This window comes from Callospermophilus lateralis, chromosome 9, assembly GCF_048772815.1.
Source record: "Callospermophilus lateralis isolate mCalLat2 chromosome 9, mCalLat2.hap1, whole genome shotgun sequence".
In the NCBI taxonomy this organism is placed as follows: Eukaryota; Metazoa; Chordata; class Mammalia; order Rodentia; family Sciuridae; genus Callospermophilus; species Callospermophilus lateralis.
Genome location: NC_135313.1, coordinates 32,275,694 through 32,301,636, shown reverse-complemented (window position 1 = coordinate 32,301,636; position 25,943 = coordinate 32,275,694). Strand labels below are relative to the sequence as shown.

The following is a 25,943-nucleotide window of genomic DNA, read 5'->3' as shown; positions in this document are numbered from 1 at the left end:
GGAACTTCTGTTTTGACTTTTTTAGATGGTAGTAAGGTACAGTCACAAGAGGAGATAGGAGAGACAGAAAGCAAAACAAAACCAAAAAGGTTTATTCACAGGTCTGAAAGAGACAGTCACAGCACACCAAGCGGGTCACCTGGGAGACAGCACCATCGGAGGGGAGGTGCTTTACCAAGCAGGTGGAAACAAAGAGGCCAAGACAAATGGGCAAGTACCTTGGGAGCAGGAATAAATACACCAGAAAAGGTATGAGGGGATTTCAGTGTGTAAGTGTTTCTAATAATGGTCATGAAGAATAGGAAACTCCTGACAGGGGACGCCTGTATCACACTGGTGCACCTGCTTTCCTGGCCCAGGTGCTCACAGCCTGTTTGTGGGAAGGTTGAGGCAGCAAGAAGTTTTAAAGCGTACAATATAAATGCAAAAATGTACACTACAAAATCTTACCCATTAACACCAGCCCCACCTTTATTTCATCTTGCATTCACTCTTTGGCCAACGATTGGTCTATTTACACCACTGAGTAAAGAACCATGTCTTGACTTGAAATGCCAAGGACAGGGTTGTGTGGCAGCTCAGTGACAAAGCACTTGCTTAGCATGCATGAGGCCCTGGATTCCATTGCCAGCACTACACACACACACACACAAATACCATGGACAGTTTTTATTGAAGTCTCTAAGTCTTCTTTTAAATGGTATGTGAAAGCTAGAAGAATGTATTTTATGTTGGGCTTCTGGATATGATTCGAATAATTTTTCACCCCAACCTGTTTGGTAGGTTTTCTTTGCCATTTAAATTCCTTACTACTGTATTGCTTTCAGTACTACTGAATTAGTGAAAATTGTAAAGTTTTAGTTCCTTCCTAATTTCTATGTTCCAAGATTATGGGCTGCTTCATTGTTCAGAGGAAAGACTAGAGGGCCCTGCCAATACTACGGATGACAGAAATACCTGGATCGGTTCTGGCACCCTCTTTTTAAAAAATTCCTGCCTTCAGTAAATTAAGTTAAATACTATGGCTTATATTTCATTGGTTACTTCTAGGCTCAAAAGTTTGAGAATTTGTTACTAAAAGTATTTATACAGAGAACACACACTCTTTTGTTTCCCATACCTTAGACAACCCCCCCTCAGTTTGAGGTAAATCAGTCTTAACAATTGAATTGCTAACATGAATTGTTAACATGAATTGCTGTGGTTTTATTGTCATTCTGAATTCTGTTTTCATTCTTATCAATTTCATTTGTGAAACCCTGAGGTGAAACCCATGTTTTAAAATAGGGAAACAAAAATTGGATTGTATCGAACATTTCAGGAAACAAACTTCTTTGTTTTATGCCACCTTGCAATCTTTATTAAAAGAGGCTCAGAAAAATAAAGCACATTTAAATTTCCTTTGTTCTATTCCTCTAAGACGTTTACATTTCTAGATGATCTATAAAGACAGTTATGTGAAATAAGTATCCATAGTTGAAATACAAAAACTTCTTTTTCAGTGTGCAAATATTAGAACCTATTTTGTCTAAATAGTATGTTTCTAATCTTTTTAGAGCTATGTTCTGCAATTAAAAGAAAGATTTTTAAAAAATACAAAGTTCCAATGATATGTGATCTTATGCCTTGGTATTCCTGCCTCTCCTATAAACTGTAAAAAAAAAGTTAAATTTTAGTTCTGCTGGGGGCTTTTCTAAGCTTCAATGCATTATCATCTGGTAGAAAGCAGAAGATAGGTTTTTCCCTCACTTAATATAAAAGGTATCCCTTTTGAAAGAGCTAGTCTTGCTCTACCCTAGGTTTAGGATTGATTCATTCTTATTTGAATGAATGTTCTAGATTAAATTTGCTGAGGCAGTTAGTGTTGCTTCTGGGTTAAATGGCAAACTACATGCTCTGTTGAAAAAGGAAACAGCTGAACAACAGAAACCCTTTGACATTTCAATGTGGGGTCACATTTGCTCTTGGAAAATTGAGGTTGTTATCCCTTCACATGAACTGTGTGGGATTTAAGCTTCTGGTTTGTAGAGACCACTGGTTTTCCAACTCATTGAAGTATCTTTGTTTATACCAGGTGATGGGGACTGCTTTCCATGAATGTGAGAGACATGTACTACTAATACTTGCACACCAATGTGTTAGGCTACTACTGCTGAGTAAGATGGCACAAACCTAAGACAATAAAAATTAGCATTTTTTTGAGGCAATCAAAGTTGAAAGTTAGTTGAAAGCATGAGTCACTGTGGGCATAGAATTTAGATTGTGATTCATAATCATTATCTTGGTGATTAAATCTTGGCAAAATAATGACTTCTGCATTCTGAAAATTTTCACTGACTAAAAAGGAAGAATTAAAAAAATGCTTCTGTAGAGATAATAAAGCTCATTAAAAACAGATAAATATAGGAAAAATGTGAAAAGATACTAGGAAAGATTTCATACTCTTTTCCTGAGTCCATGTTTCTGGCCCTCGGATAAGGTTTTTCTGGCCTGTGCAGTTGTTGGCCATAGTAGAGGTTTTCTAGAGAGCTCCTGGGCATTTAACTTTGTACGTAGGCCAGACTGCTATGGATGGGAGGTGGGCTGCATTTTACCTACTCCAGTCCATTCCTTAAAAATGTTTACCATATACAATGACTTCGACATTACCAGCAGCTTTCTTCTAAATAAGCCTGTTTAGAATGAGAAGCACATGAAAGCTACTGTGAACAACTTAATGAAAATGTCTTCTTATGGTGTTGCAATGCATTGATTGGCAAAGATAAAACAGTTGGAAAATTGCCTCAAAACTAAAGGGCAGGGGGGAAAAAAAGGAAATTGAGCGATGTGTGTACAGTAGCTATATTTTCACCAGCTTTCACTAACTTCCATTAAATAGCTTTACCTCCAGAACTTAGGTTCTAAAACTAAGTAATAGTTTTTGCTTAATAATCAAAGAGAGCCTCAGATGATGTCTCCCACAGAAAGGGAGCAGTGCAAAAATAGGACACTCCTCTATTGATCATGTAGAGTTTTCTGTGTCTCCGCCAGAAAATATTCTGGGTTGAATTGTGTTAAGAAATATGGGGTAACTATTGCAAAATATGTATAAGGATAAGGTGTTTAAAATTGAAGTTTTTAAGTAATTTCAGGAATACCATTGCCAGTTTGTTAGCAAATCTTGTTTTCTTTTCAGGAAGAAAATGAATACTGCATATTACTCTATAGCAATATGTGAAAAATCAGGCCTAAAGATATTTGTACAATGTCTTGAATCTTGCTGCATATTCTTGTGGTTTATGAAATGGGTAGATTTTTTTTTCATTTCTACAGAGGATAAGCTTGACAAATTAATCATCTTGCTACTTCCCCCATGAAAATTTAATAAATGAATTAGGGGTGTCCATGATTTTGTATAAACGAAAGGTAACTTTACATTTTAGCCTCCAAATGGAGAAAAACAAGTACAAGTTTCTCTGATTTCTTTAAAGCAAATTGAGTTCTCAAAGCTTACTCTACCTTTCTAATCAAAGACAAAGCTGGTCTAGTGCTATTTTCCACAACAGAAATCCACTTCCTGTTTTATTTAAAAACCAACCCCAAACCACAACCCAGTTTACATGCTGTCCTTTATTCACATATAGAATTCTCATAGCCAGCAGGGCAACTTAAAAACACTTTCAAGAGGAATAATCCCAAGTCCTTTTTGGCAGAATTACCCTGTCATTTTGACATAGATTTTGGTATCTAAAAATTGCAGACTCAGTGGTTTCTAAAATTTTCCACATAGTATCAACCTCTGCAAATCCAAGATACTACAGATATACTTAATCTATTCAAATGTGGACCTTACCATCTGTCTAAAGTCAGCTGACAGGTGTTATATTCACCAACACCATGCTTTTGTGTGTGGATTGCAATATAAACCTTTTCACAAAAGCAATATGTTGCAAAATTGATGTCTAAAGACCCCCAAAATGACATTATAATTTCAGTCAAGCATTAAGAAGTTCATCATCTGAGTGTCCAATGGCATCTGGATTTGAAAGTGGATCCAAGTCTGCAAATAGATTGAACCAGGCTGACATGTCTTGGTTACCACTGTTGGGGGCTATTAAAAAAGAAAAAAGGAAACACATCAAAGAATTTCAACTTTTTGAAGTCATATTTTTGTCCCACCTTTATAATTATTTAAATTATAATGAAGTAGATTATTCTTTTAATAAAAAATTAAACTGACCATAATAATCAATTATATTTCCTTTAGGATAAATTAGCAAAGATAATGCAGATACCTTATGCTTTACTGATTCTACTAAAATTGAGTAATTGCATACTGCCCTGTGAAAAGACTTGAGTAAAATGACAAGCAATAATTACTACAGTCATTTTAGAAACACTTATGATAATTTATAGACGGCACTATTTTTTTTTATTTATTTATTTTTATGTGGTGCTAAGGATCCAATCCAGGGCTTCGCAAGTGCTAGGCAAGCGCTGAGTCACAACCCAGCCCCTAGGATAAGGTAACTTTCTTTTCACAGGACAACAGAGGAACAATTTGAACTCCAAAATGATTACATAATGACTAGGAAACACTGAAAAACCATGAATCTGTACTGATAATAAATGGGAAAGAAGAGAGGTCTCTTGTTTATAGCAGAGTAGTGAGAACCAATGAAGGAAATAAATTATATCAATAAGACTTGAAAATTCGATCTATAAATGAATAGATTACCAAATAGGGTGTACCCACTCAATGGAATGTTCTTCAGCCTTGCAAGCCTGTCATGTGCTACAGGATGAATGAAATGAAACTTGAGGGCATTATACCAAATGAAATACCTGGTCACCAAAAAGCAGACTGTATTATTCCACTTGTATGAAGTATCTAAAGTGATCAAACTTAGAGAAAGTTGAATGGTGGTTCCCAGGGGCTCAAGGAAGAGGAAACGGGGAGTGTTGCTGCTTGGGTACAGAGTTTCGGATTGACGTGATGCGAAAGTTCTGAAGACTTGTATCCATACTAATGTGGACATAAATTATGGAACTAGTAGTGTTAAAACTGGTTGGGAGGGGCTGGGTTTATGGATCAGCGGTAGAGCGCCCGCCTAGCATGTGCTTGGTGCCGGTGCGAGCCTCAGCACCACATAAAAATAAATAAATAAAATAAAGGTATTGTGTCCAACTACTACTAAAAAACACATATATTTTTTAAAAATATTTATTTTTTAGTTGGATACAATACCTTTATTTCACTCATTTATTTTTTACGTGGTGCTGAGGATCGAACCTAGGGTCCCATGCACGCAAGACGAGTGCTCTACCGCTGAGCCACAACCCCAGCCCAAAAAAACATATATTTTTAAAAATGGGGATGGGTACAGCACAGTGGTAGAACCCATGCTTTGGATGACTAAGGCCCTAGGTTCAGTCTCCGGCAATACAAACACCCCTAATTAAGATGGTAGTCATCTTAAGTGCTTGAATACATTCTTTGCCAGTAGGCATCCTATAATCAAAAAGCATCTTCTGGGCTGGGGGTGTAGTGCACAGCAGAGTGCTCCTCTAGTGTGTGTGAGGACCCAGCACAGCCAAAAACAAAAACAGAAAACACATCTTTTGGGCTGGAGATATAGCTCAGTTTGTAGAGTGCTTGCCTCACATCCACAAGGCCATGGGTTCAATCCCTAGCACCACACACACAAAACAAAACACACCTTTTATTCCTAATGGTATATCAACTGCCAAGGAACCTGAAAACAAAATATAACAGATTACAGTTCAAAAGTTAGTATACTATGACAAGTTCACAATTTGTAGTCTGTGCTTTCAATGTGAAGGATAGCTTTCATTTTAATACTAACTCATTATTGACAAAATATTTTTGTGAACCATGTGAGGCAAAGACTATAAAAGTGACCCTTTCTAAGTTTATCCAAATTCAACTGTAATGCAGTGGGGAAAAATAAAGAACTTACATCTCATTAATTTCTTTGGACTCTGTGAAGGCACTGGCAGGTTATCAGTATGTTCTGATCCCTCTTGGGAGACCCAGCCTAGGGGGAGGGAAGCAAGAATTATCTACTGCTAACCAAGTAGAAAGTAATATCAGAAAAACAAGAAAAGGCAAAAAAAATAAATCTTCCAGTCTTTGTACCAGAATAAGATTCTGTAATCTAAGAGGTTTTTTTAAAAAAAATAAAACTAAAAATTTATCTACAATTGTATATTTTATTCAATCATTCAAGTTTAGTCCCAGAGAGAATTATGTTAGACATCCTTATATTTTCAAAGTGGTTTGAAATAAATATGTAGGTTTTGGGGTGGTGGAATGAAAATGAAGAAGGTACAGAAAGATGTTCAAAGCAATTGGGAAGAGAGGGCCTGAGAGTTAGAATGTTGAAACCTATAATATAGTTATACCCTTGGATTTACTAATTCCATTCCTAGAAATTTATCTTAAGGAAATAAGATTAATTTTCCCTTTTAAACTAGGGAAAAAGTGCATGCATGGATATGTTTATTACAGCATTATCTGTAATAGTGAACAAACAGAAACAATAAGGAAAAAATTCATCCAGATTATGGTACACAAAGTAACAAAGCACTATGTAATTTAAAAGTTTCATTATGGAAACTCCATAGAGCACAGGGAAATGTTTGTTACAACATGGAAAAATATTTATGCTTTCATTGAAACGCAGCACTAGAAAGAATTTAGATTATCCTACCTAGTCCTTCCTTGTGTAAAAGAGATCATCTGAGGCTCGAGTAAGATGTTTTGATTTGAATGTCCCCTCCAAAACTCATGTTGAAATGTAATTGCTATGGTGATAGTATTAGGATGTGGGACCTTTAAAAGATGGCTAGGTTGTAAAGACTCTGCCCTTTTTTAAAAAATTCTAATTTGTCATATATGACAGAATGTATTACAATTCATATTACACACATAAAGCACAATTTTCCATATTTCTGGTTGTATACAAAGTATATTCACACCATTCGTGTCATCATACATGTACTTAGGGTAATGATGTCCATCTCATTCCACCATCATTTCTACCCCCATGCCCCTTCCCTTCCCCTCCCGCCCCTTTACCCTATTCTAGAGTTCATCTAATCTTTCCATGTTCTCCCTCCCAACCCCACTATGAATCAGCCTCCTTATATCAGAGAAAACATTTCATCATTTGGTTTTTGGGATTGGCTAACTTCACTTAGCATTATCTTTTCCAACTCTATCCATTTACCTGCAAATGCCATGATTTTATTCTCTGTTATTGCTGAGTAATATTCCATTGTGTATATATACCTCCTTTTCTTTATCTATTCATCTACTGAAGGGCATCTAGGTTGGTTCCATAGTTTAACTATTGTGAATGGTGCTACAATAAACATCGATGTGGCTATGTCCCTGTAGTATGGGTATAGACTGAGGAGAGGAATAGTTGGGTCAAAAGGTGTTCCATTCCCAGTTTTCCAAGGAATCTCCATACTGCTTTCCATAGTGGCTGCACCATTTTGCATCCCACCAGCAATGTATGAGTGTACCTTTTCCCCACATCCTCACCAACACTTATTGTTGTTTGTATCTTAATAGCTGCCATTCTGACTAGAGTAAGATGAAATCTTGAGAGTAGTTTTGATTTGCATTTCTCTAATTGCTAGAGATGTTGAACATATTTTCATGTATTTGTTGATTGATTGTATATCACCTTCTGAGAAATGTCTGTTCAGTTCCTTGGCCCATTTATTGATTGGGTTATTTGGTTTTTTTTTTGTTGTTGTTTTTTGGTGTTGAGCTCTTTGAGTTTTTTATATACCTTAGAGACTAGTGCTCTATCTGATGTGCAAGTGGTAAAAATTTGCTCCCAAGCTGTAGGCTCTCTATTCACCTCATTGATGGTTTCTTTTGTTGAGAAGTATTTTAGTTTGAATTCATCCCATTTATTAATTCTTGATTTTAATTCTTATGCTATAGGACACAATACCTTTATTTTATTTATTTATTTGTTTGTTTATTTATATGTGGTGCTGAGGATCGAACCAGTGCCTCGCACATGTTAGGCAAGCTTTTTATCATTGAGCCACAACCCCAACCCCAAGGCTCTGCTCTTATGGTGGGAGTGGGTTAATTGTCACAGGAGAAAGCTCCTGACAAAAAGGTAAGTTTGGCCCTCACCTTCCCTTTGCCTTGAGTGCTTCTTACCATGCCACCTTCTGTCATGGCCTGATGTGCCAGATACTGACACTGGCTCTTGCCAGCCTAAGCAACTTAGCAAGACCCTGTGTCAAAAATAAAAACTAGGCCAGACGGATGCAGTGACACACTCCTGTAATCCCTGCAGTTCGGAGGCTGAAGCTGAGGATTGCGAGTTCAAAGCCAGCCTCATCAACTAAGCAAGACCCTGTCTAAAAATAAATAAATAAATAGGGCTAGGGATGTGGTTCAGTGGTTATGTGGCCTGAGTTAATCCTCAGTACCAAAAAAAAAAAAGTGAATATGCATTACAGAAAGGTTTTATCCTCAAGCCAATGATGCTTCATTTTTAGAAAATCTAAAGCAGGCTACTGACATTGGAATTTGCTTCTTGGGAAATAACTAGTAGAACTGGAAGATCTATTAGGAGCTCTCCTGAAGCAAGCTGGGAAACCAAATGATTCTCTAAATAGCTCTGGTCATGGAGTAGAGAGGAAGCGTGGAAAATTTGAAAAATGTTTCAGAACAAAATGAGTAGGACCTGGTAATCAGTAAGGATGTGGGAGCAAAATGACTCCCAAGGTGCAGAGATGGACACTAGACAGTGGTGTTGCAGGTGAGCAGCAGGAGCCCTTGTGACAAAGCAGGTGATCCTTTCTTCAGGTAGATCTGTACCCTCAGCCTGCTCCAGCATCCTCCACCCCTGCTGCCTTGCCCAGAAGGCTGCCCTGCAGTCAGCCACCAGAGCTTTTTTAAAATTTCTTGCCGGGGGCTGGGGATGTGGCTCAAGTGGTAGCGCGCTTGCCGGGCATGCATGCGGGCCCGGGTTCGATCCTCAGCACCACATACATAACAAAGATGTTGTGTCCGCCGATAACTAAAAAAAATAAATAAATATTAAAATTCTCTTTCTCTCTCCCTCTCTCTCTCTCTCTCTCTCTCTTAAAAAAAAAAAAAAAAAAAAAAATTCTTGCCAACTTTGAACCCACTGGAAGAAAACACACCTACTTGATGAAAAAAAGTCCCGGGGTAATTTAGTAGGCCAAATATTATAAATCAGATACCTGGGAAAGTTGATGAAGACATGGGGGTTTGGTGGAGGTGGCAAAAAAAAAAACAGCCTTTCTTTTCAGTCTTGTTGACGGATTCCAGTGGTGACTCTATTTGATATATTTCCATTTGACCAGAGTGACTGCAGATTTTATCTAGTAGCATTGAAGTTAAAATCCATCTCCTTGTTCATTCTAGCATCAAGTACATAATTTTGCTTCACAAAGATAAAATAAGGCACATGTATCAAAATGTTTCATAGATACTCACTGTTGAAAGCTCCAGCAGCATGAAAGCCAAGATCAAAGAGCTGTGAAGGAAGGAATCGAGAGGAATGAGCGAGAGGCTCAGACCCCACAGAAGGCTCCTGGGACATGAGACCGGCACTGGGGCTCCCATAGGAAGTCTGGCATTCTTGGGTGGATTCACTAGTACTTGAAGAACCAGGACTTAGGAGATTGTTCAGAAATGAGAATTCCTTCTCAAAATCTTCTCCTTCCAATGAATCAACAGGTAAATCTTTCACAACCACTGATTGAAAATAGAAACAGAAAGCCTTTTTTTTTTTTTCCAGTTTAAAGAAATGACAGTAGGACATACAAGAACAATGAAACAAGTTTATCCTATTTTATTAACAATTTCCTAATCAATTTCATCATTAGTTTATGGGACGGTTAGGGGGCAGGATTTAGATCAAAAAGGTTACATTTTTACAGTGAAGATATAACACAAATATCTACATATATAATAAGCTATCACCTATGATAGACAAAAATGATAAGAGAAACAAGGAGATAGTAACAAATCAATAGGAGATTTTAATATACCACACTCAGTAAAACACAGCTAAGAGGACAAAAGATGAGTAAAGATATAGAAGACCCAGACAGCATAATCAATAAGGGGGTTATTTTGGATGTACACAAACCCTGAGACTAGAAACAAACCTTCTCAAGCACACATTGAAAATGCACAAAGCTGGGTATGGTGCATGCCCATGCCTGTAATTCCAGTGGCTCAGGAGGCTGAGGCAGGAGGATCAAGAGTTCAAAGCGAGGGGATGGGGTTGTAGCTCAGTGGTAGAGCGTTTGCCTTGTACTTGTGAAACTCTGGGTTCAATCCTCAGCAACACATAAAAATAAACAAAATAAAGGCATGCTGTCCATCTACAACTTAAAAAAAAAAAAAAAAAAGAGTTCAAAGCTAGCCCTACTATGCAGGGACCCTAAGCAACCTGGCAAGACCCTGTCTCTAAATAAAATACAAAAAAGGGCTAGGGATATGGCCCCTGGGTTCAATTCCCAGTACCCCCCCCCAAAAAAAAATCACAAAAAATGATCAACTTTATACAACAGGCTTTGATTACAGTGTAATAAAATGAAATAATTTAAAAATGAAACTAAAAAAGGGCTATAAAACTAAAAATCTATGAAACACTCTTAGTTGAAAGGGGAACAGACTTTCTGAAATACAATGAAAAAGTATTTCCTATCATAATCCATAAGACACATAAAGAGCAATGAACAGAGGAAAAGTAGCCCTTAAATGCTTATCAATAAAAATGAAAGCAAGGGGTTTCCATCATGACAGAATAAGAAGCTCAAGTAGCCTACACCTCAGTGTAACTGGTGAAAGTTTTTTTTTTTTTAATTTAATTCTCTAATCTTTTGAGACAGTGTCTCACTAAGTTGCTTAGTGCCTTGCTAAATTGCTGAGGCTGACCTCAAACTCATGATCCTCCCACCTCAGCCTCCCAAGTTACTAAGATTACAGGCATGCATCACCATGTCCAGCTTTTAATATGCCACACTTAGTAAAACACAGCTTGTTTGTTTGTTTTAAAGAGAGAGTGAGAGAGAATTTTTTTTAATATTTATTTTTTAGATATGTGGTGCTGAGGATCAAACCCGGGCCACACGCATGCCAGGCGAGTGCACTATCACTTGAGCCACATCCCCAGCCCTGTTTATTTGTTTTTTAAGCATTTAAAGTCTCTGGAAATTGTCCCAAGGACATAAAAAATATGAAAACATTTGACTCAATGTTTTAGTCAGTGTTCTAGTGTACTAGAATTCAAGAGGAACAGGGAGACTCTGGTGTTTGAACTGAGAACCATTCCCTTCCTATCCCTCCCAACTTGGCCAGATGGAAATTCCACTCCAGTTTGGTACAGCCCAAAACACAGGATTCCCTCTCCCTCAGTGCTCAGTTAAAGGATACCTTCCAGGAGGGGTAAAATGCCAGCTTTCCACAGGTTGCTCCCAGTTGCCTGTGGTCAAACCTGTCACATGACTGTAGTCAAGAGAGGAGACTCCCATCTCCCACCCAGACCCACATGTCAGATGGAGACTCTGGAGTTAGGCATGGCAAGCTAAGGATGCTAGGGCTCTGAGCACTTGGTCCTGTGTGTAAAGTTGTAGTTTCATGAAGCCAAAAAGACCTCAGATTCCTGTCATCTCTCTTCATCTAGCATTCAACTTGTACAGCAGGTTTATCACAGAGAAGCATGCCATTGTCCCCACTCCTAGCTCAGTCCCTCACTCAGAGATTTTCTTTAGGGGAGAGAAGCAGACCACAGAAAAGATAGTTCCTAACCTCTTCACAAAAGAACTAACTTTATTCTCAACAAAGTATGGAAATGTTCAAGCCAAAGAATGCTCTAGATAATGAAGGCTGTGAAAAGCAACTGGTGGTTGCATTGGACATTCAGGCTAAACTGTAGGCCAGTTAGTTTGCCTGAAAAAGCCAGCTAACATCAGAACAAATTTCAAACATTGACCTTGAGAACAAGTCCATATTTGATTGTTTTAATCTGTGGAACAATTTATGCTCAAGGGTATTTTTTAAATTAATAGAGCAATCAGCTGTAAATGACAGCTGGGTATAGTCAGAGAGAGACTGTCGGAGAACTCTACTGAAACTGTCATCACAGGGCCCAACCTAAACCTTATAATGTGTCCCACTACTGGGGGTGGGGAAGGAGGAAGATGAAGAGTAGATTCAAATAAAAGAATTCAACCTCTTGTCAAATGAACAAGCAAATAAGTTTCAGAGGGGGAGTACCAATACCCAAAGTTACTTAAATGTATTATTTAAAATGTCTGTTTTCCAACAAAAAGATGTGAGTCATGTACAGAAATTGGAAAGTATGATGCCTAAATCAGCAAGAAGGCAGGCCACAAAAGCTGCAGATGAGACTGACTAGGTGTTAGATTTAAAAACAAAGACTTCAGAGTCACACTTATATGCAGAGAAATAAAGGAAATGGATTGGGAACAAGATGGTGGCTGTCTGCTCAACTTGAACGACTGTTTATGAATAATTACCGTCACAAGAGCTAAGAAAGAGCCAGATGGGAAACCACAATGCCTGGTTGTATTATGACAATAAGAAAAGGGCAGGAAAGAGTTTCTCATGTCATCCCTGTCCCAACTCCATTAAGCACACACAGGGGAGATGCCCCAGCTTGGGAGAGAAAGAGAAAATTTAAGTGCAGGCCTCTGATTACCAGGTCTGCTGTGCCAGACAGGATCCCAGAGTTCCTGCCCTAAGACCAGTATCTGCAGATTGATCCTTTGGATCCTCCTTAGTCAGATGTCCAAAAGGACTGCCTCCATCAACTCTTTGCCACCCTCAAACATAAGAGCAAGAAGCAAAGCTCCAGCCACCAGGGCACAGGGCAAGAAAGTGAGCATAGGACTTTGCCTCAATGTCAGGCTCGTCTTTAGGCTAATGCTCACAGATGATTCTCTAGACCTACACCTGCATCAGGCAGAGACTTGACTCTGGTAGGACAGACATATTTATCTTTTACCCCACGTCACTGGCAATCACACATGGGACTGGCACCCAAACTTAAGACTGTGTAAGTCCCTGTGGCTGTGCAACTTGGGTATTATGTGGCTTAGTGTCATTCAGATGGCCATGGGGCTGCCTCTGCCACCCCTCCCAACTTTGGGTACACAGCAAGGAACAAGAGGCCAGCCACTATGGAGTAGATTAGCGAAATGACACAGAACTGTATTTTGGAACTCAGTTGCTGAGCTAGTAAAACCCAACATTGGGGAAGATCCTAATGGTCTCTGTCTTCAAGCCAGTGCCTGTGGATGAAGCCTGTGGACCTGACCTATTGTCAAATAAAGACACTTGGCCACTGATGATCAGCTAGCCCCAGAATCAACCTGGGGCTAGCTGCAGCAGTCTTGGGTTGTAAGTTCACTATAGCAGGAAGCCCATAGCAGCCTACATCTTACTGTGCTGGTTTCAGCAGACAGTGGGCTCCAAATATGATCTAGCATTGCAGCATTGGTGACCACATGCACAGAATAACTGTCTGGGACAAGAAAAAGGAGGAAAGCACCAAGTCACTCCCTAAAAGCCTGGGACTTGCTCAGTGAGGTGCAAAGCCAGACAGAATCCTGTGGTGTCTTCCAACAGACCAGTGAATATGATTGAAGTGTCTGGGCCTACCCCAGTCCCAGGCAGAGGCTTGTGGGTAAAGAACACTTTATAGATACTCCCCAACCACGGACTTGGGACAAACTGGGTTTGGGGCAACCATCAGTGCTACAATAGAAAAACACCAATAAGAGACTTGCAACAAACTTAAGATACTGGGCACCATCTAGAGCTGAAGTAGTGGAAATGTCCACAGGTTCAAAGATTACTACAATGCTTAGAAATTCTGGAGGGATAGACACAAAGCTAGATTATGAAGACTGGAATATCCAAGGCAATGTGCACCAAATGTTGTATGTCAACAATCATCAAGAACTTCAGGGAACACTGACTGCACCTGATGAACAAAATAAGGCACCAAGAAGGGATTACAGCAATTGATATTTGCAAACTCTTGGACAGAGAATTAAAAATAACTTTTATTTCAACGAGGGGCTAGGTTTGTAGCTCAAGTGTGGAGTGCTTACCTCACACATGACATGTGAGGCACTGGGTTTGATCTTTAGCACCACATAAAAATAAATAAATAAATGTATTATATACATCTACAAGTAAAAATTTTTTTAAAAAAAAAGAATCAACAACAGGCAGGGGATATAGCTCAGTTGGTAGACTGTTTCCCTCACATGCACAAGGCCCTGGGTTCATTCAATTCCCAGCACCACAAAAAAAAAAAAAAAAAGCTTCAAGAAAACACGGAATGATTCAACTTTTTTTTTTTTTTTTTAACCAAGGATTGAATCCAGGGATGCTTAACCACTGAATCACATCCTGGCCCTTTTTATATTTTATTTAGAGTCAGGGTCTCACTGAGTTGCTTAGAGCCTCACTAAATTGCTGAGGCTGACTTTGAACTCGTGATCCTCCTGTGCGCCAAGGTGCCTGACATGATTCAATAGTGTTAACTCAACCACTGAGCCACATCTCCAGCCCTATTTTGTATTTTGTTTAGAGACAGGGTCTCACGAGTTGCTTAGCACCTTGCAGTTGCTAAGGCTAGCTTTGAACTCATGATCCTCTGGCTTCAGCTGCCTGGGCCACTGGGATTACAGGTGTGCACCACCACAATTGGCCAGATTGAAGTAATTTTTTAAAAATCAAATCCTTGAGCTAAAAAGAACACTAAGCACATTTTAACATATCTTGCATGGTATGATAGTGGAATAAATCAACCACAAGAAAGAATTAGTGATCTTAAAGATAGACTATTTGGAAAAGCACAGTGGGAGGGTAAAGAATGAAGGGAAAGAAGAAAGTTATGAAAACTTTGGGATAGCATTAATACAGCAAATATTTTTGAGTTGTAGGGGTCAGAAGGAACTTGAGAATGCCAAAGGAATAGAAAGTTTATTCAAAGAGATAACAACTGAAAACTTCCCAAACATAGAGAAAGATACAACTAGCCAAATATAGGAATGTCAAAGGTCAACAAAGATTCAGTTCAACAAAGAACCAAAGAATACATAATAATCAAGTTATTCAAGGTTAAAGATAGAAAAGATTTTTCAGGGCAGCAAGAGAAAATAAGGATGTCCCAATGTGCTTGATTGCAGATTTCTCAGAAGTGTGAAGGGAAAAAACTGGTAATCAATAATACTGTACCCCCCAAAAGCTATCCTTTATATATGAAGGAGATATAAAGATATACCCAAACAAAAGCAGAGAGAATTTATTATCACTATACCTGTCCTGTAAGAAATGCTAGAGGGAACTCTTCAAACTGAAAGAAAGAGATGTTAGTGAATAAAAAGAAAATACCATACGATATAAAACTCATTGGTAAGAGTAACTATATAGATAAACTCAGAATGTTCTAATGTAAACATGATGTATAAAACTCTTCATATCTTTAGTATGAAGACTAAAGAGCAATTAAAATACTGTTAAGTACATTAATATTTTAAGCAAAAGATGATATAGAAAGATATAAAATGGAACATCAAAAATTCAAAATGTGGGCTCAGTGGTAGAGCACTAGCTAGCACGTGTGAGGCACTGGGTTCTATTCTCAGCACTACATGTAAATAAAAAACTAAAGGTCTGTCAACAACTAAAAAAAAATTCTTAAAAAATTCAAAATGTGAAAAGGCATGGAGTGTAAGTGTAGATTTTATCAGTTTTTAAAATATTTTTTCTTTTCATATCCATGTGTTCAATGTTAAATTGCATCATTTCAGAATGGTTTGTTATAAACAAAATATTTTTCTAAACTTCATGGTAACCACAAAGCAAAAGTCTATAAGTGATACATGAAAAAGAATAAGGGATCAAAACATTTTACTGCAGAAAATCAACCACAAAAGAAGATGAAAAGGAGACAGAAGGACTATAATGAAACTAGTAAACAAGTATCAAAATGATAGTAGTAAGACCTTAATTATCCAAAATTACCTTAAATATAAGTGGATTAAATTTCCCAATTAAAAGTTACAGAGCAACTGAATGGATTTTATTTTAAAAATGACTCAACTATATGCTGCTTACAAGAAACTCATTTCATCTCTGAGAATACACATAGACTGAAAATGAAAGGATGGAAAAAATATTCCATGCAAATGTAATCCAAAAGAAAGCAGGTATTGCTATATTTAGCTAAATTAGGCTTTAAGAAGCAGAAAAAAGGAGATAAGAAAGGTCATTATATTATGATAAGGAGATCAATTCAAGAATAAATGGTAAATATATATGCACTAAATATTGGAGCACCAAGATATGTAAAATAAATATTAATAGACACAAAGGGCAAAATAAACTTCAATAAAATAACAAAAGAGAATTTTTACATCTCACATTCTTCAATGAATGTATCATTGAAACAGAAAATCAACAAACAGCAGAGGTGAACTGAACCCTAGACCAGTGAATGTAACAGACATCTACAAAACATTACATTCAACAGTGACAGAGTACACATCTTCTCAAACGTACATGAAATATTCACCAGAATAGTATTCACCAGAATAGATTATATGGTAAGTCTCAGTTTTGAAAACTGAAAAAAATATTGAGTATATTTTCTGACTAAAATGCAATGAAACAAGAAAATAATAACAAGAAAAATTTGGAAATTGTGCAAACACGTGGAAATTAAACAACTTATTTCTAAACAACTAATAGATCAAGGGGAAAAGAAGGAAATAAAATTTTTAAAATATGATAATGGAAACACCACATACCAAAACCTATGGGCCATAGCAAAAGCAGCACTAAAAGGTAATTTTAGAGTAATCAGTGTCTACATTAAAAAAAATAGAGTTGGGGTGTACTTCAGTGGCTCAATGGAATAGTCTCAATCCTCAGCACCTCGACCCCCAATATCTCAATCTATTGCTGCATCTTAAGGAACTAAAAACAAACTAAACCCAAAATTAGTAGAAGGAAGGAAATAATAATATCAGAGCAGAAATATTTTTCTGTATATTCATGTCTGTTTTCTATATGTATATACAACTGACACCAAAGAAATATAAAGGATCATCAGAGATTATTATGAACAAATATATATGCAATAAATTTGATAACCTGGAAGAAATGGATAAATTCCTAGACACATACACCTTACCAAAATTGAAACAAAGAAATAGCCCAAACAGACCAATAATTAGTAATGAGATTGAATCAGTAATAAAAAGTCTGCCATCAAAGAAAAGCCTAGGATGAGATGTCTTCACAACTGAATTTTACTGAATATTGTAAGAAGGTCATCTGGGCACAGTGGCACATGCCTGTAATCCCAGCAGCTAAGGAGGCTGAGGCAGGATGATCACAAGTTCAAAGCTGGCCTCAGCAACTTAGCTAGGCCCTAAGCAACTTAATGAGACCCTGTCTCTAAATTAAAAAAAAAAAAAAAAAGTACCCCTGAGTTCAGGTTCAATGCCTGGTACCAAAAAAAAAAAAAAAAAAAAAAAAAAAGGACCGACTGATACCAGTTTTTCTTAAATTATTCCAAAATATTGAAGAGGAAGGAACTCTTCCAATCTCATGTTATAAGGCCAGCACTACCTAGAAACCAAAACTGTACAAGGACAGACAGACAGACGACACACAAGCTACAGGCCAATATCCTTGATGACTACAAATGAAAAATCTTCAACAGAATACTAGCAAACTGTATCCAATATTACATCAAACTGTATCCAGTAGCATATGAAGAAGATTTTTCACCAGGATCAAATGAGATCCCAGGGATGCAAAAATAGTTAAATACATGCAAATCAACAAACACGACAGAACACATCTACAGAAGGACAAAAACCAAATAATTATAAGCAATATCTGAAAGTTATACAGGTAACCTTTAATAAATATAAAGATGTCTTTAAGTTTAAAATGTCTCAACACCATCCACTTTCAGTCTTAACATTTAATGTGATCACAATAAAATCATCAATAAGCATTTTCATGAAGTTATCTAACATGATATGCATACTGCAAAATAAACATGCAAGAATATCTAAGCAAATAAAAAGAAGGGGGGCTGGGGATGTGGCTCAAGCGGTAGCACGCTCGCCTGGCATGCGTGCGGCCCGGGTTCGATCCTCAGCACCACATACAAAAAAAGATGTTGTGCCCGCCGATAACTAAAAAATAAATATTAAAAAAAAAATTAAAAAAAATTCAAATAAAAAGAAGGTATACTACCCTTACCAGATATTAAAACATATAAGAATTTTTCTATAATTAAAATCTGGTACATTCACATGCCAATGAAAAATAAAGTCCAGAAATGCATTGAAATACAAATTTAGCATATAATATTACCTCAAATTGCAAAGACAAAGATGGTAGTTTTAAAAAATTATGTAAAAATTAACCATTTTTAAAGAGGAATATTTAATCCATCACTAACATCATACACAGGAATATTGTGTTAGTATTGCATGACATTGAATAGACAAATTATATTCACTTATTCAACAAATATTTACTGAATGCCTATATTGCTGAAAGGTAGATACACAAGAAAGTAAAACAAACATAGTCCTAGCTGTCTTCACAGTTATGCAAATACATTTAATTTCCATTGTGTTATAAAGTAGACATACATGATTGCATTCTTATGTAGAGACCTATGCAATTTCTAATATTAAGGAAATAAATGCTAAATAAAATTGAAGAATTTTAAGTAATAGAGTATTCATATGTGGCAAAATTATAACATTAGCATTTTCAGAGTTAGAAAACCAAGGTAATTAAAGTTTTCTCATTTGAAAATGTTTTTCCTTGTAATATTCAGTTCCCAAAATAAAAGTATAGACAAAGTAAGTTGATCAAGTATTACCCTAATACCAAAACCAAACTAAAATTTGGTTTAGTTAAAAAACTACAGAGCTGTATCCCTGATGAACACAGGTACAATAATCCTCAACAAAATACTAGCAAACCAAATCCAACAGCACATTGATTAGATTATATACCATGATCAAGTGAGATTTATCCCAGGAAGGCAAGGATGGTACTATATAGGCAAATCAATTAAGTATAATACATTATACATCAATAGAACGAAGGATAAAAACAATATGATCATCTTAATAGCCGCAGAAAAGCATTTTATAAAATTTAATATTCCTTCATGATAAAAAACTCTCAACAAATTAGCTGTAGAAAGAGCATACCTCAACTCAGTTAAGGTTATATGACAATCCCACCACTAGTATCATACTAAATGGGGAAACAGTGAAAGGATTTTTCTCTAAAATATGGAACAAGACCTGTCTACTTTCACCACTTTTATTCAAAATGGTACTGGAAGTTGTAGCCAGAGCAAGTAGGCCAGAGAGAGAAGTAAGGGGCATCCAAATTGAGAAGGAGGAAGTCAAACTATCCTTGTTTGCAGACAGTGAATTATATTTAGAAAAACATAAAGACTACCAAAATATTGTTAGAACTGATGAACAAATTCATGAAGTACAGGATACAAGACCAACATACAAAAACCTCTAGTGTCTCTGTATACCAATAACAGATTAGCTGAAAAAGAAATCAAGAAAGCAATCTCATTTACAATAACCATAAAAATAAAATACCAAGAAATGATTCTAATCAACAAGGTGCCAGAACTCTAAAATGAAAACTATTAAACACTGATGAAAAAAATGGAAGAGAACACACACACAAAAGAAAGCATCTCATGGTCGTAAAGTAGAAGAATCAAGTTAAGTGTTCATACTACTCAGAGTGGTTTAGAGATTAAGTGCAGATCCCTGGCTAATGCAATTTCTACCTAAATACCAATGATATTCTTCACATATAGGAGGAAAAAATCTTTATGGAACCAACCACAAAAGCAAAAGCGGTCTTGACAAAAAGAACAAATAAGGAGGCATCACAATCCCTGACTTCAAAAACATACTATTAAAGCCATAGTAACTGAGATAGACTAATGGAATTGAATAGAGAAACCAGAAATAAATTCATGTGTATTCAGCCAAGTGAAGTTCAACAAAGGCACCAAGAATACACATTGGAGAAAGCACAGTCTCTTTAATAAGTGGTGTGTAAAAAGTGGGATATTCATATGCAGAAGAATGAAACTAGATCCCTATCACAATATACAAAATCAACTCAAAATCAATTCAAAATGGATCAAAGGCTTAAATGTAAGGCATGAAACTATGAACTACTAAAAGAAAATGTAAGGGAGGTGCTTCAGGATGAAGATCTGGGCAAATATTTTTTTGGATTTGACCCTTCAAAAGCATAGGTATAACCAGCATGGTGGCACACATTTCTAATCCCAGACGCTAGGGAGGCTGAAACAGGAGGATTGTAAGTTCACTGCCAGCCTCAACAACTTAACGAGGCCCTAGCAACTTAGTGAGACCCTGTCTCAATAAAAACTAAAAACAGGACAATCCCACTACTGGGTATATATCCAAAGGAAATAAAATCAGTATGTCAAAGAGCAATCTGCACTTGCATGTTTATTACAGCACTAGTCACATTAGCCAAGTATGGAATCAACATAGATGTCTATCAACATATGAATGGAAAAGGAAAATGTGGTAAATATATGTATATAATAGAGTGTTATTCATCTGTAAAGAGGAATGAAATTCTATCATTTGCAGCACCACTAATGGAACTGTAGGTAATTAAGTGAAATAAGCCAGTTACAGAAAGACAACACATTTGAGAATAAAATAGTGGTTACCAGAGCTTGGGAATAATGTTGGGGAGAAGGGAGGAGGAAAAGGCTTTACAGATATAGAAGTGCAATCAGATGGAAGAATAACTTCTAATGTTCTATAACACAGTTGGATAACTATGGTTATATCAACTAATTGTATTTTTCAAAATAATAGAAGCTGGGCATAGTGGCACACACTTGGGAGGCTGAGGCAGGATGATTGAGACCTTGTCTCAAAAAATAAAAAACTGGGTACGTAGCTCAGTAATAGAGCACCCCCTATATGCAATCTCCAGTACTAAAAAAAAGCTAGTAGAATTTTTAAGTTCTCATCTCTAAAAAAAGGAAAAGTGTTTGAGGAGTTACCCTGACTTGATCATTATACGTTGTATACATGTATTGAAATATAACTTTACTCCATAAATATTTACATTTATTATGTCAACTTAAAATATTTTTAAATGATAAGTTAATCAAGAAGAAATTTAATAGGCTGAGGCAGGAGGATCACAAATTTGAGGCCAGCCTCAGCAACTTAGCAAGACCCTATCTCAAAAATTAAATAGGGCTAGGGATGTAGCTCAATGATATAGCAACCCCTGGGTTTAATCCCTACTATCTTTTAAAAAAAAGAAATTTAGCAAGCTTATTTAATGTAATATTTTATAACAGTTATATCATTTCTTTTTTAAAAATACTGTATGATTTTTTTAAATAGCTTTATTTTATTTTTATGTGGTGCTAAGGATCGAACCCAGTGCCTCAAGCATGCCAGGCAAGTGCTCTACCACTAAGCCCCAGCCCCAGCCCTAATATATCATTTCTAATCATTCAAATAAGATTATAACTCATGTAAAAGGGAGATAAAAATTTTAAGGACTCATATATATACATATATAATTATATATCACATTTGTGTGTGTATACATATAAAACAAGTAAAATTGTAATAAATACAGGTGTTCAGATCCTTCGTTTTATCTATGACAACTTGAAGTTAAAAGCTTTCCCATTCCCAAGACAATTCCTTTCCTGGTAAACCTGTTTTTTTTTTCTTTTTTCTTTTTTCCTTCTCCAAGAAAGGACCTATTCTTATTCTACATTCTCTGAGAGGCAGTTTTCTATTTTGTTCTGCCTGACTTCCATACCTCTGACACTCTGATACATACAATTGTGTTCATTTTATGTTGAATTAATGGATATGGTATATATTTTTACTTTCATTATTTTTAAATGAAAATTCATATGTATCCTGTACCACATGTTGTTTTGAAATATGTATGTTCTGTGGAATGACTAAATTGAATTAATTAACATAGGCATTATTTTACATACTTAATTTTTGTTGTAAGAACACTAAAACTTCACTCAGAAATATTCAAGAATACAAAACCTTGAACCTTGTTATTAGCTATACTCACCATATTGCACAATAGATCTCTATCTCTCTCTCTCTCTTTTGGTAACAGAGATTAAACCCAATGGTGCTTTACCACTGAGCCACATGCACAGATACTTTTATTTTTTATTTTGAGACAGACTGAGGGCCCTAAGTTGCTTAGGGCCTCCTCAAGTTACTGCACCTGCCTTTGAACTTTCGATCCTCCTGCCTCAGATTCCCAAGCCTCTGGGATTACAGGTGTGTGCCACTCAGCTGGTCAACTTTTTAATCAAAGGTTGCTTTATTCTTGCAGGGTATAGCAATAAGCAGCATGTCTACATTTCTCACCTAATCTGGGGCATGAACAGCAATGGTTCTCACATGAAGGGAAAGTTCAGATATAAGCTCTTAAAGACAGAATATTTTCTCATGATCAAAAACTAAATCCTGGGCTGGGGTTGTTGGCTCAGTGGTAGAGTGCTTGCCTAGCATGTGTGAGATCCTGGGTTCAATTCTCAGCACTACATATAAATACATAAAATAAAGATCCATCAACAGCTAAAATATATATATTACATATATACATATATATATATTTTTTAAAAAAGACTGTATCCTCTCTTGTGTTTTCCTTTTTTATGTTTTTGACATTTAAAAAGTCAAACATACAAGCTGGGCATGGTGGCACATGCCTCTAATCCCAGTGGCTTGGGAAGCTGAGGCAGGAGGATCACAAGTTCAAGGCTAAGTTCAACAACTAAGTGAGGCCCTAAGCAACTTAAAGAGAACCTGTATTAAAAAGGTCAGGATGGGGGAGAGGAAGTGGGGGGGCTGGCTATGTGGCTCAGTGGTTGAACACTCCCAGGTTCAATTTCTAGTACAAAAAAAAAAAAAAAAAAAAAACCCATAGGCAAAATCCTGCTAAAAAACATGTTTCTCTTGTTTTGAACTTATACTAAGACAAATACAAGTATTCCCTACTGCTTCATAGGGAGGCAGTTCTTGAGTCAGTTTTTGGAATAATCTTTCCTTACTTCATTTGCTACCCAGTACAAACATAAGAGACCCACACCCTTAAAAACAAACAAACAAACAAAAAAAACAAACAACATTTTGATATCTTCAGCCATTACCAAGGCCATTTTAAAAAATGAAATGTAAATTTCTCCTCCATACAAGTGTGGAGAGTGTTGTGTATGGAGAACTTAGAGGATTTTACGCATCTAAGGCCTATTACATGTCTATTACACAGTTTAAGATATGACAAAAGAATATAGGCAGAGTAGAAAATACTAGAATAACCAAAATAATTGAAGGGGAAACAATTCAAAAGGAAGGTTTAAGGAATTTAATGTTAGCTTTATGATAAAGAACCTAAAGGATAAGTTAGGTTTTTAAGTTCTAATACATTATAAAGATGTTGAAGAAGTACAGAAAAATGCAAAAAAAAAAATGGACTTTATCTGCAAAGATTTTAGTTGAACATATGAAAAGGAGAAGGAAAATCTGGGAATGGGAAAGAGATTCTAGAAGTAGCCAGAGAAGGAAGTAAGAAGGAGCATCAGAGTTGATGGGAGAGGAACAGGAATGAATGACAAGAGAAAGGCAGAATCACACCAGCAAGTTTTATAAGCCATAGAAATGATTCAGGGGAATTGAGAGATCTGTTAAAGAATCCTCAAGGAAGTATACTGTTTACGATGAGGGTAACCTCCCTTCCTTGTCTTTCCCCAAATCTTCAGTAATGATCTGCTTTACTCCACTGTGTGTTTGGTGATTAATGTGGGATTTGGATTCATTTGATTTTCATCCTAGATACATGATACTAGAAAAAAACAAGTATAAGAATGAGGAAGGATGTGCAACTGATGTGATTCTGCAATCTGTATACGGGGTAAAAATGGGAGTTCATATCCCACTTGAATCAAAGTGTGAAATATGATATATCAAGAACTATGTAATGTTTTGAACAACCAACAATAAAAATTAATTTAAAAAAAAAAGAATGAGGAAGGGCTAGTTCAAAAGACTAGCTTTATTCCACCTAAGAAATACCTCTTGAGTGCTATCTCAGAGCATAAATGTTTGAAGGATTTCAAGTAAGTTCCTCAACATAGTCCCTAAAGTTACTCAAAGTGTGGAATGTTTACATTTTCAAGAAAATTTTTTCCAGTTTCCACTTTTTTAATATATACTTTTTGGTTGTAGATGGATACAATACCTTTATTTTGTTTATTTTTATGTGGTGCTGAGGATCAAACCCAGTGCCTCACACATCCTAGGTGAGCACTCTACCACTGAGCCACAGCCACAGCCCTCTAGTTTTCACTTTTATAAGTAGTGCTAGTGTTACTTGGGTCCCAGGGACGCTGAATATTTTTTAAATGTTATTATTATTATTACCTGTGCAAAAATGCTACCTGGAATTTTAGAAGATAAGACACTCAGAAGGACCCTTGCCCCCACCCCCCAAAAAAAATTCTCACTAAAATTATGAAAAACACTTTTAATGCATATTTAGACTAAATCCAGATCTAGGAAAGATGAGCAGCAAGCAAAGAGGAAAGACAGATCCCCTTTCCATGTTGACACTATTCTCTGGAGACAAAGCCTTCAACACAAGAAAACCAAGCTGATCCCAGAATTCCAACACTGAGTTGACAGGCTCTGAAAGGAGGTTAAAGGGATCTCCAGGCTATGAATATTCCTCAACTCTGAAACCAAGCAATATAAGCAAATACTTGTTACACTTCCAGGATTCTCACAGATTGAGAGCAAATAAAAATTAGCTCATAATCAGAAATCACTAAACAAACTACTACAAGAAAATTAGAGGACTTCAAATATTTGTATTTTTAAATACAAATATGAGTCAAAAAGCAAGAAAGAGCAAAGGACTATAAAAACCCACTACAGAAATTCATAAAAAAACCAAATAGAACTTTTAGAAATAAAATGTATAGGGGAAAACTTGCTGTATACATTACACAATAGACTGGAAGCAAGAAGAGAAAATTAGTGAAAAACAGATCTGAATAACTTACCTACAATGCTGTGTAGAGTGAAAAGGGAATGGCAAATATGAAATAGAAGTTAAAAGATATAAGGAATTAACGAAAGGGTCCACCATAAGCTTACTGGAGTGGAAGAAGGAAAGAATAAGGAAAATAGAAAGAAGCAATATTTTAAAAAATAATGTTTAAGCCATGCATATTTTACCAAACTAAAAAAGTAAGAATGGTTGAGATAAAAGACAGATTTAAGGAATACAATTTATATACCATCACAGATTAAAACAACCACAAAAATTATATATCTTTGCACATTGTACTAAAAGAGCAGAACACCCAAAACAAAGAACACATCCTAAAAGTAGACAAATAGAAAAGTCAAAGTCACTATACAGGAATAATAATCTGATTAACATTTTTTTTTCCTCAACAAAACCAGTGGAATGATGGAACAGTAATTTTTGAAATTACCAAAGTGCTGGAAGAAAATACCAACCAACCTAAAATTGTTTGTTGAGCAAACTCTTTAAAAAGTGAGAAATAACAATATATCCAGATATATATAAGCCAAGTTTACCACCAATATATCTTTTTAACAACTTTTAAACTAAAGGGTAGATAAGAAGAATGAACTCATAATGAAGATTTGAAATATATGAATAAATAATAAGAAAGGAAAATATTAGTAAATCTAATATTCATAAAATAATTTTTTAATTTGTGAAAAAT

At 36.2% G+C, this 25,943-nt stretch overlaps 1 protein-coding gene across 2 annotated transcripts in view; it reads right to left on the bottom strand.

Moving 5' to 3' along the window:
- Positions 1–1,348: 1,348 nt before the first annotated feature.
- Ica1l (islet cell autoantigen 1 like) overlaps positions 1,349–25,943 on the bottom strand; it is a 66,117-nt gene continuing 41,522 nt past the window's right edge. The window contains exons 10-13 of one of the 2 annotated variants that reach the window (XM_076865820.2): positions 9,503–9,763; positions 5,961–6,038; positions 5,700–5,735; positions 1,349–4,090 (exon numbers count right to left, since the gene is read on the bottom strand). In XM_076865820.2, the coding sequence (XP_076721935.1) occupies positions 3,975–4,090; positions 5,700–5,735; positions 5,961–6,038; positions 9,503–9,763 (491 nt within the window). In that variant the 3' untranslated portion in view covers positions 1,349–3,974. The remainder of the gene's footprint in view (positions 4,091–5,699; positions 5,736–5,960; positions 6,039–9,502; positions 9,764–25,943) is intronic. The other variant, XM_076865821.2, reaches the window with a different exon arrangement.